The following is a 12273-nucleotide window of genomic DNA, read 5'->3' on the forward strand; positions in this document are numbered from 1 at the left end:
TGTGTGTTGTTGGATTTCCCGAGCGTGTGTACACAAGTCCGTCCGACAAAAGTCCAAAGTACAAACACGCATGCTCAGAGGCAAGGACGAGCCAGAAGCGGGCAGTCTTGTAAACTAGCGTTCGTAATGGAGAAATAACATTCATGACGCGGCAGATTATGAAATCTCAAAATGCAGTTCACATTCTCTTCTTCTTTAATGGGATAATAATGAAGCTGCTTTGCTGGTAATACTGATGGAGTTATTGCAAACAAATTTTCAAAGGCTTTTTTTTCTAGTGATATCAAGAATAATATTATGTTTTTTTTTTTTATTTGGGCAAGTTACCACAACACCATTATCCTGTAGTTTTTAAGATCAAAGATACAACTATGTTGGTGTCCCTTGTCAATTTTACATTGTATTTTTTTACATGTAACTGCCTATTCCCAAACTGTCATTTGAAGTAAAGCACATAGCCAAGTATTATTCTACACAATTTTTTGTATTGCGCATTAAAAAAAGAAAACAAATAAAATTAGACATGCTACCTGCCAATAGAACTTAACCAAAAAGTGCATTCTATGCATCCAAAAATATAGAAAATATACCAAATCAAATCATTATTCAACCAAAAAAATAATGTCAAAGCAATAACTCCAAGGCCGATAATAACACGTTATCTCCTACAAATCTGCAACATGTCTGTGTTCAGAAACAAACTGAAAAATATGAAATGAAAAGCGCGAAATGAAAAGCGCGAATCAACACTCACGAAACTTCTACTAACATGAAATTAGCAGGAGGAGCCCAAAGGGTGGCGCTAAAGAGCTGAAAAACCATGTAGTACGTCACTATGTTCGTGATTGCTGGCCAACAATTGTGTGGCCGTGTGCATGCAAGACAAGTTTGGGCCAACGCCCTTTGGACAAAAGTCCACGGTTTTGTTGGCCAACAATCCGATCGTGTGTACGAGGCTTAACTCACCTTGCTCTGGAGGATAGGGCAGCTTTCCAGCTTGCAATGCTAGCTTCTATACTAAGTCTTCTGGGGTTACAAATGGCTCCAGATGCAGGGGGAGGGGCATGAGGTACTGACCAATCTAAAATCACAAGGAACCAAAAGTGACTAGAAGTATTCTATCAAAACATAGAAAAGGGTTTTATGTTATAAATCAGTTAAATTGTTCCTTTAAAAATATGTACATTTAACACTAAAAATAAGTATTAAATAGGATTATGTTTACCTTTAAAAAAATATGTTCTACAGCACGTAATTGTTTGTGCATATACATAAGCTACCTGAGTATCAATGAGGCAGTTATCGTTTTGCTGAAACCAGGAAAGGATACACTATTGCCCGACTCCTTTCACCCAATTTCTCTCCTTACGTCTGATGTTAAGCTCCTGGCCACGGTGCTGGCAACTAGACTAGTGAAAGTAGTCCGTAAACTAGTCAGGGTTCATCCCTACAAGATCCTATGTTATTCCTTAACATGCTGGTACCGGTAGATAACCCAGGTAATAGAGCCATTTTTTCACTAGATGCCATTGAATGGCTCTATTTATGGGAAGTATTGTCACGATTTGGCTTGGGCTCTAGTTTCATTAAGTGGATCCAGATTCTATGTGTAGCCCTGTCTGTGAGAGTTTGGGTGACTAGGGAGCCGTTGGATCTGTTCCCGCTACATAGGGGCACTCGGCAGGGGTGCCCTCTGTCACCCCTCCTGTTTGGACTTGCATTGGAGCCCCTGACTGCTCATGTCCGTACGTCCTTGAGTATCACTGTGTTTCTATGTGGCCCATAAGAAGATCTTCTATATGCAGATGACACGCTAATATACATAGGGGATACTCAAAGGTCCTTACAAAATTTTATGACTTATTGACGACTTTGGGGCATTCTCAGGTTTCTCCATTAATTGGAACAAATTGGTCCTCATGCCGCTGGCTGCACTTCCTACTCCCCTACCTGCTTGTGCCAATTTAGTACATGTAGTTTCCTCATTTCATTACTTAGGCATACAGGTCACATCAAACCCCATTTAATATATGGAGATGAATTGGATACCCTTATTACGCAAATTCTGCTCTAAATGTTTGGCTTGGTTAAACTCCTTTTATCAGTGGTTGGCAGGGTAATTTCATTAAAATGGTGTGTGCTCCTTAGCTTTTATATGTATTTCATAATTCTCCTATTTGGATACCATGCAAATGGTTCTCCCAAATAGATTGCCAGTTTACAGCTCTGATATGGCGTAATAAAACAGCAAGACTTAGTTTATCTAGATCTCCATTAGGGAAGGATCAAGGAGGTCTCGCTGCTCCTCATTCCAGGTTTTGCTATGCCGATTCTATTCGTAACTTTTTTTTTGCAATCAAATACTTTTTATTGCGTTTAAAGTTTTTTTTTCTAACACATATACAAAAGCACGTCACAAATATCTATACAGAACAAAAAAAGTGATACACCTTGGATACTTTATTATTTTTGTTTATTTTGTTTTTTTGTTTTGGTTACATAGTGATATTATTCCAAGGTTGTATCATGTTCGGTCTCTGTGATTTCAATGATGGCGGCCTATTGTACTTACTTTTTGCCTTTATTTCTTTTTTATTGGTCTGTTTTTGTTTTTATTGGATTATAATTTTGATGATTTTTTCTTTTCTTTTTCCTTTCCTTCAAATAATTTTTTGGTATGTTTCTAGATGTGACATTCCCAATAGTGTTATTATTTTTCTTTTTTTGGTCTAAAAACACGTAATGATTGATCTTGTTCAATGTTTTTATCGTGTGTTTAAAGTGTTTTATTAGTCAGCCAATCAACCCAAGCCCTTTCAGGTGCCTCTCTTTTCAGCTGTGCATTTAAATGATTTGTGTTGAGGCCATACTTCTGTTGTGAAATGTATCAACAAACAAGTCATGCTCCTGTGATATATCTGGCATTGTGGCTACAATAAAGTATATTTGAGCATTACCCCTCTGATTGTGGTGTGCTGCCATCCTCTTGTTCTTCATACTGGTCGTTGACGGTGGTGAGCCGGGGCGAGCGTCTGCTTCGGGTTGTGGTCTGATTATCCTCTGAGTGGTGTTCACATTTCTTTTCAGATTTTGAAATATCCCCACCATAGTTTTTGCCACTGTTCCCACTTGCCTAGAAGTGTTGGGGTGTTTTCCACTCGACCCTGGGTATTCTTACCACACCCTCATTTCATTATCGATCATACTAAATACATTAAAAATCCATCAAGGAGTATGAAACAATCTAGCAAAGATCAGAGGCAGACATGCAAACCTGGGATCTAAACTGCCAAGGCCTCAACTAGTATCCACGAGAGCTGAGAGCCTGCTGGTGGATTTTCATTTTCATTTATTTTTTATCAAAAATGGAAGCATCAGTTTAACATGGACAATTCCTTTAAAAAAATCTACATATCGTTTAGAGAGGCACAACCCTTTCAAGTTGCCAAGTATAAAACAGCAATGGTAATGTAATTAGTTTATTAGTGTCTGGCCATTGGTAGTATATAGCACCACTTACATTACTTATATACTCGAGTAGAGTAAGGCTGAATGTGGGTAAATCTTCTGTCAGTGTTTCTCCTGACTCTTCAAACCCCCAGCTCTGAAAATTTAAGAATCATTGGTGAAAGAAGTGATAGTAAAATGATAACAAAATCCTATGCATGGTTTGACTCATATCAGTATATCTACACTGTGAGATCATCTAAAGAAATGCTGCCTCTGACTGCCAGTCTCATTTGGAATGAGGATTTGACAATGTCACTACTGTGCAAGCTTATGGTTCTCCTTTCAGGAGAGGAAGTTGTAACTTAGGAAATTGCAGGCAAGCACCTCACTGCTTCTGCTTCATTCATTCTGTGGATCTGTGCTTTGTGGTTATTTCTTCACTAGTCATTAAGGGGCACATCTGACATGAGAAAGCAAAGCCCTGCCTCTACTAAGATGGACAGAGAAACTGTGTGGAACAAGTCATAGTATGTCAGTAATGGGGAAAAGACCAATTTCAGAGAGTCTATAGGCACAATTAGTTACTAGTCTTTTCCCTCTGCTTTTTTTTTTTTTTTTTTTTTTGTACACATGCTGTTCGGGTCCATTTAACAAGGGAATTCAGCTTCTGCTGGCTAGCAACTGCTAGCCAGCAGATCATATATACTGGAACTTAACAAAACAGGTGGCGCTCCTAAACTACAAAGGTTGTGGTAATAGTACACAGCTTACCAATGTTTGGGAAACACTGCTATTATCATTAATCCAACTCCTTTCATCTACCCAAAGTCCAGATTCGTTCTTTCTAACCATGCACAAGCTACGTAATCTACCTGATGGCTTTTCAGGCAGCGCCGTGCAGCTTTATTTTGTATAGAAACCAGCAAACAATAATTTCTACCAAGCTAAGATCCAACACGTTTTTAATTAAATTTTTTAAGTTTTTTTTTTCTTCCCCTTACAATGGTTGGGAAATGCTACTGCTATAAAAGTTGGGGGGGGGGGGGGTGCTGGACAGGGGCTGAACCATGTATCGGGGGCTGAAACTCCTCTTCTAGATGTTGGCAAAGCCACTTGGTAATTATTTCCCAAAAGTAGACAGAACAGCTTCAAGCTTCCTGGCCATTGTCAGTATGGAAACCACCACTTTCACAATCTTAGGTTTGGGAAGCATACATTTTACTGGAATAAACTTGTGTAATGGAGTAAATTTGAACTTGGAATCTGCCAAGTTATGAGAACTTTCCCATAAGTAAATATGAGTGCTAGTTAAAGCTTCAAATAAATGTGACATGTACGTTAATGTCTGTGGTACCTTTCTTTTATTTTCACAGTAAACACACAGTTTTACAATGTATACCAAGTACACTGAACACCATGCTATAACAATTATGACAGGGCCTCAGCACTGCTGACTGTATTCTGAGAGGAAAAAAAAAAAAAAATATATATATATATATATATATATATATATATATATATATATATATATATATATATATATATAAAAGAAGAGATTTGGAAAAAAAGAGTTTAAAGTAATTGTAAAGGCTCGTTTAAAAAAATGACAAATAAATAACAAACATATTATACTTACCTCCTCTGTGCAGTTGGTTTTGCACAGAGCAGCCTGGATCCTCCTCCTATCGGATCCCGCTTTGCTGCTCCTAGCCCCTTCGAATGCCCCTCAGCCAGCAGCTTGCTACAGGGGGCACCCAAGCTGAGTTAGAGCTCCGTGTATCCATTTAGACAAGGAGCCCTGACCTGGCCTCGTCCCCTCTCTCCCCTGATTGGCTGACTGACTTTGATTCACAGTGCGGGAGCCAATAGCGCCACTGCTTTGTCTCAGCCAATCAGGAGGAGGAGTGTCCTGAATGGCTGAAGGTATCGTGGACATCGCTGGAGAGGGAAGGGCCTCAGGTAGGTAATTAGGGGGGTGCTGGGGAGGCTGCTACACACAGAAGGTTTTTTTTATCTTAATGCATAGAATGCATTAAGATAAAAAAAGTTCTGCCTTAAGGTCCAAACCCCTTCCTGTCCTCTTAAGCATTTCTTTACAAATACCTAACCATTTCCTGCACAGCAGTACTGTGAGCCCAGAGCGCTGTGATAACATGCTCCCAGGGGGCTCACAGGAAATGGTAGCGCTGGACTCAGAAGAGCAGTGCAATGTAATGAATGAGAGAACATTTGTGGGGGCAGCACTGGAAATACAATTTTTTTACACAGATTAGTCCCTGCTGCAGCCTCTCACCTTGTGACTTTGTCTTGCCTGCAGCAGACTAATGCCATCATTTGGGTCTAGGCAAAGTCACTGGCACACAAAAACTGCTTTTTTTTATTGATTAAAGCAATTTTTTTCTTTTTTTTTTCCATTTCATGGTTGCTGTATTTCACGGCATTGGAGGAATGTATTCGTGCAGTACCATTTATATCCTTTGGGACTCAGCAGCTGCAAGGACACAGACCCTGCTCCCAATCTGACATCTGCAAGGATGCACGGTCCTGAACGCACACTGTCAGCATTCAGGGCTGTACACTTGCACCAATGTCAGATTGGGAGCAACATCTGTCTGTGCAGTCACTGCGTCCTATTTGACATCAATGGTACTGCGTGTACAGAGCACCCGTGCATCCCCGCGTGAGTAAACATTGCTCCCGATGGGCTTACACTATAGTACTCTCCGTGTGAACCAGGCCAGACTTGTAAATATACTGAAATGTCCATTTAAAGCAGACTCTATAAATTTAGAATCATAAATGCAAAAACCATATTTTACGCATTTTATTACACTTTTTAAAGTGTGTTTAAAAAGCACAATGAACATGAATTTAAAACAAAGACTTTCATAAACCCACACAGTAACATTGGTAAGAACCATGCATTACCACATGTGTGTAAGTGCTAAAGGGCCTTCACCTAGATGCGGAGAGAAGCAGCATCTAGAACTGGGGTAGAACTTACCTCCATCTTGGGCACCCACAAGAGTTGTTGTTTTATCCTCAAGAAAACAGAATTGAAGGCTAGCTGGTGAGCTACCTGGTTTTGGCGGGTTAGAGCTGAGCGGGTGGAGGAAAGAAGACCCGCATTGATTGCTCCTTTCTCCTGAAAGAGATGCATGAAAAAGAATCAATGATCCATGCTACATCTTACTTGTTATTATTAATACATGGACCTGTTTAAAAAAACATGTAAAAGCAAAAGATAAAAACAAATTATATGGTTCTGCTATACAGTGGTACCTTGGATTATGAGCATAATTCATTCCAGAAGAATGCTTGTAATCCAGAGCACTCGTATATCAAAGCAAGGTTTCCCATAGAAGTCGATGGAAACTCAGATAATTCATTCCATAGTGACTTCTATTGTATGCAGTACCGCATTTGGCCAGAGGTGGGGGGGGCATCGGAGACACTCGGAAACACTCGAAAACCGCTCGGAGCTGCTTGGATGCACTCAGAAACAATCGGAGAGGCTCGGAAACACTCAGTTACTGAGTGTTTCCGAGCGGCTCCGAGTGTCAGCGGCTCCCCGTGTCACCGGCTCCCTTGCACCTCTGGCCAAATAAGGTACTGCAGACCGCAGAGGCTTGAATCCAGCTCGCTTTGCAGGACAACGCTAGCAAACCGAGTCAGGATTTAAAAAAAATAATTGCGAAATATTGCGAAATGCTCGTTAACCGCGTTACTCACAATCCGAGGTATGACTGTATTCTTCTATATTTCCAGTTTTCTTTGTACTGCTGAGGTTCTTGTTCTCAGAGAAGACTGGTGTATTGTTGAACATATGTGAGTTGTGAAATACTGTATTCTTGTTAATTTTGCTAAGCAAGTAAATGAGTGCTTTTGTCTTGTATGTGGAGCGTGCTATGCTTGCTCCAGCAGGGTAGAGTGGTTCTATTAAATCTATATAATGCTAGGTTAATTGACTTCCACTTAGATCATCCCTAATGTGTGTTTGTATAATTGTGGAAATTACATTGTATTGTTCACATCTACAGAGGGGGAGTCAGCTGTCAATGGTCTATATACTCTTCCATATACTGAAACACATAATTTAATGGCAGTGAGATCAGCTGTTTGTCAATTAAAGTAGATCAATTCTTAAGATGGCTGGTAAGATTTTCTTTCTTTCAGCCCCGTGGGCTGAACAAATGAAATCTACTGATTTCCCTAGCCATGGATAAATAAATGAATATTCCCTGCCGGCGATTGTATTGTGACAGCTGGCATCGATAAATGCCAAAATACCTAAACAGTGGTTGTATATAATTTGATGCAGGTGCTATTCAGCCTGACAATTTTTTGCCTGCCTCCTTCGATTTGCAGATCAAGCTGGAGGGTTGCTCCGTGTATGAACAGCTTAAAGGCATATGTATAGCCAAAGTTTTTTAAAAGAAAAGTATAGCCAAAGCTTTTTTGGTTATACTTCTCCTAGGGATCGCAGGAGTGCAGTTCATTCTACACTCCTGTGACCAGCTGACAGCAAGTAAAGCCGGCTGTCGGTTGACATCACAGAGCCAGTTCAGACTCTAAAAAGATCTCAACCATATGTTTGGGATACACCCAGATGTCTGGACCGGCAGCTGGCTCAGCTTCTTAGCGATCCGCTGAGATCCTGAGCCAGCCACTCCCAACCCCTCCACAGCCCAGCACTCCAGTAAGCTCTGGCGGGGCAGAGCAGAAAGCCGGTGACTGACAGTCACCAGCTCTTTGCAGCCTGAAGACTGAGAGCTGAGCGATCAGCGATGTTTGATCTCTCAGTTCTCGGTCTTAGAGCCAGTGGGGGACAGATGCAGCATCGGATCGACGCTGCATCCACCTAATTGAGTATATTTTTTTTATTTGATTTTTTTAGACCTGAACTTCTCTTATGTTGTTTTGGATGAAGTAGGGAAGGGTTTATACCCTTGTCAGGGTATTTATTGCAGTCTGTGTGCTATTATGAAGATTTTCCCTTACCTCATGTTCTAAAAACAGAACAAGAAATTATAGGAAATCTCCCAAAATGTGTCATCATTGGAAGAGTTCTCCTTACCAAAAACAATGGTCACCTGTACAAATGCCGGCAGGCATGTCACCAATGGGGACACAGGCAGTACAACTTGATGGAGGGTCCAAGGACTGCCACACGCTGATTGAAATTGGAATATCACTCAGTGTATGGCAGTCTCAGCTTGACAGAACTCAATTTTTTGGTTGACTTCTGTCAAACAGATATGTTGGAAAATTTTACTGAATCAGAGGCTGCAGCGCTGCAGTGTATTCTGACAGCTGGGGGTGCGGATATCAGAATATAGTGTAACAGGGTGGGGGAATTCCTCCATCAATCTGGCTGAAAAAAAACTAACAGTGTATTAACCTTTTCAAATACTATCCAAAACTGAAAAAATAAAAGTTGGACTTATAGACTAATTTTTTTTTTTTTTTTAAATCTTTATTTAAGGATTGCTGAATGTACAGATAGAAAGGAAATCAAACATATCATTCAACCCCTCTTTTTTTTTTAAATATTTATTTAAGGACGGCTGAATGTACAGATAGACTAATTATAATGCCCTGTACACACGGTCGGACATTGATCGGACATTCCAACAAGAAAATCCATGGATTTTTTCCAACGGATGTTGGCTCAAACTTGTCTTGCATACACACGATCACACAAAGTTGTTGGAAAATCCGATCGTTCTGAACACAGTCACGTAAAACACGTACGTCAGGACTATAAACGGGGCAGTGGCCAATAGCTTTCGTCTCTTAATTTATTCTGAGCATGCGTGGCACTTTGTGCGTCAGATTTGTGTACACACGATCGGAATTTAACCGATCGGGTTTTGTTGTCGGAAAATTTTATAGCCTGCTCTCAAACTTTGTGTGTCGGAAATTCCTATGGAAAATGTGTGATGGAACGGTCGGAATTTCCGACAACAAGGTCCTATCACACATTTTCACACAATCCTATCGTGTGTACAGGGCATAAGAGTACAAGAAGAAAAACTTTCCTGGAGAGCATGCTGTTCACCACTGTCGTAAATATCAGTCAGGTGACCAAATGCCCAGGCTTTAGTCAAATGAACAGCACTGGAAGGATAATGAAGCATGATCTTATTCAGGAATGGTAAATACTTCAGCCCTTATGTTATTATTTATCACTCCCAACAACACGGTTTGCACAGCTTTAAGTAAACCTTTGGGAACAGGCTTGCATTAACCCAGAATATACAAATGTATTATTTTATAAAGGTATGTGTATTATGTATGCTTCGTTTGTGTTCTATGTTTCCTACAATCATTCATGCTTTCCGTTTTAATCCCTTAAGTACATATGGAAACCTGCACTAAGGCAGCCTCAAAAACAATGCTGAGTGATGAGGAGGACATCCTGGCAATATTCCCTGATTTGAGAAGATTCAAGGACACGGGCATAGCTGAAGCATGGCATGAATGTGAACTGGAGTCGATGGATGGCATATTTTGCCAGCTATTCATGAGAGCCATGGCTTGTGTCTGCGCCAAACAGAACACGTTGTTCTTGCTCTCTGTCCTAGCCTCCAGGGATATTATACTTGTTATTGCAAAAAAATATACATACTGTCCTATTTATAGACTGGTGAGAATTGTATTCTTCTGAGCTATAAAAAATATAATATTTACAGTTTTCTTACTGTTCTATAGATATGGGCATCAATGATAAGAAGTAGAAAGCCAAACACCATCTAAATGTCACATTAGTTGTTTCTATGGGAGATTGCTGCACACTGCTAAGGAAATAAATAAAATATCTTTCCAGGTCAAAAGCTCTTTATTCACAGTACATAACAGATCAAAACAGATCTCATTTAGTGAATGGATACTTCCCATACCTAATACTGCCTGCAAGCTACATGTCATGAGATAGAATATGTGGGCATCTACTGCTGAAATCCTCCTGAAAATGCTGTTAACACTCTTGTCAAATCTACTGATTCCTGCCGCTGGGACTGACACCTGTGTCTGGTCGCAAAGCCTGTACACTTGAATGACAGGCTGTCAACGGCCGCAGCTATTTGTGACTGTTCACACAGCTATCGATTACATGTGTTGATCGCGTCAGGATGCACAAAGTACAGGCTTGGTGTCCTCAGCTATCCAGACTGTTCTGTCAACCCAGGAGCTGGAATCAGTAGATTCTTGCCGTAGGGATTTGCACCATGGCTAAACGCCTTTTTTTATAAATCCCGGATCCAGAATAAATATGCTATTCTGACTCAGATTGTTGTGAAGCGATTTATCCCTTGTGAGACCTCTATGCCTGGCCTGTATAAGCAGATATAATCACTGAGGACAATCCTCATCAGATAGCTTGAACTCACCAATACCGATTTCCATCCACAGATGCTTTATTCCAAACATCAGATTACAGCAGATGACATGATACAAACAGATTGTCAGGAAATTTTCCATCCGCTGGTAATATCTGTTATTCGGCATGCAGTACTGAGGTCCACCAGCAGGTGTCTCCTGGCAGTTTGAAACTGTCAGGAGAGCTTTTCCCTGTTAATGTTATGTCATCTTTGGGCCGCAGTACTGACGTCCACCAGCGGATGGATCCTGGCAGTATGGAGCAGGTATTCCCCTCTGCAGACAGGTGTCACCTGAAGTTAATTAGCAGAGCTGCAGTATAAATACCCAGCGATTGCACACTTATGTTGCCCTTGTATTGTCCTTGAGCCCTGATCTGCATCCTGTTACCCTGATCCTGTAGCCTGATCCTGTAGCCTGAACCTGAACCCGAACCTGATTCCTGATTCCTGGAACCTGTTGATCCTGTTTCCTGTCTGTTACCTGAACCCTGGACCCTGAGCCTTTTACCTGACCCGTCCCTCCTGTATCCATCCATCCTCTCTTGTCCTGTTTATCTCCCTTCCCAGCTACTGATTCCCTGTTTATGACCCCGGCCTGGCTTGACTACGATTCTGGTACTCCCTCTTGCTACATATGCTGGTTGGTTTTATATCACTGATTGTTTGGTTGTCCACTTGTATTTGTGGTGTGTTCACATATGCATTTTCCTTAAATAAACTTACTTTCACCTATTTATGTCTGGTTCACTCTGTCGCAGTCACACAGTTCTGGTCACATCTGGTTTATGACAGAATATCAGGGCCATCCCTGACCAGAAGTGGCTGCACAGGGGAACCATTTTGATTCAGTTGGTTGCAAACGTGAATGCCGATGAGGTTATTTATTTTTCTCTGCTGGCATCTGAAAGTGGTGATTATTGCCGCCAGGCTTTGAAAGGATGGTCTAGTGACCAGTTGTTTGCCACTATACGTTTGGCTCACTCACTGGTCGATCAGGGTTATATATTGTTTGAAGAGGTGCAGCTTTTGATCAAGATCTGTACTGAGCTGACCCTGCCCTGTATTCCAGAGGGCCGTGATGTTTTCACTCCTCCTTTTGATTTGAATCATGTTGTATCCCTAGTGTGGCTTTTTGAAGATGATCCAGCCGATTTTTGTGAGCACTACTCAGCCTGTTCCCCACAGGTGATTGCGGAGTGCATTGTGTCTGCTCAGTCTTTTGTTAGACAGGGAGCTTTAAAAGCACAGTTTGTACAACCTATACTTTCAGCATGGTCTGACATGATGCAAGCAGCTCCAGCCAAACAAACCACCTCTGCCACCAAACACCAGCCTACCCAAATGTATGTTTCCCCATCACCCATGTCAACCTCAGTTGCAGCTCAGTATACGCTGCTGCCAACCAAATACTCATATCCGGTCTCTGCTCCCTGTACCTATC

General features: G+C 41.1%; 1 protein-coding gene across 5 annotated transcripts in view; it reads right to left on the minus strand.

Moving 5' to 3' along the window:
- The window catches only part of LOC141148874 (conserved oligomeric Golgi complex subunit 7-like), a 96447-nt gene that overhangs the window by 29226 nt on the left and 54948 nt on the right, over positions 1 to 12273 (minus strand). For 3 of the 5 annotated variants that reach the window (XM_073636699.1, XM_073636698.1, XM_073636697.1), the window contains 2 exons: positions 6455 to 6595; positions 967 to 1081 (listed from right to left, as the gene is read on the minus strand). The exons of 1 other annotated variant lie outside the window; for it this stretch is intronic. In XM_073636699.1, the coding sequence (XP_073492800.1) occupies positions 1013 to 1081; positions 6455 to 6595 (210 nt within the window). In that variant the 3' untranslated portion in view covers positions 967 to 1012. The remainder of the gene's footprint in view (positions 1 to 966; positions 1082 to 6454; positions 6596 to 12273) is intronic. One more of the 5 variants, XM_073636700.1, reaches the window with a different exon arrangement.

This window comes from Aquarana catesbeiana, linkage group LG06 (genome assembly GCF_042186555.1).
Source record: "Aquarana catesbeiana isolate 2022-GZ linkage group LG06, ASM4218655v1, whole genome shotgun sequence".
NCBI classification, from domain to species: domain Eukaryota; kingdom Metazoa; phylum Chordata; class Amphibia; order Anura; family Ranidae; genus Aquarana; species Aquarana catesbeiana.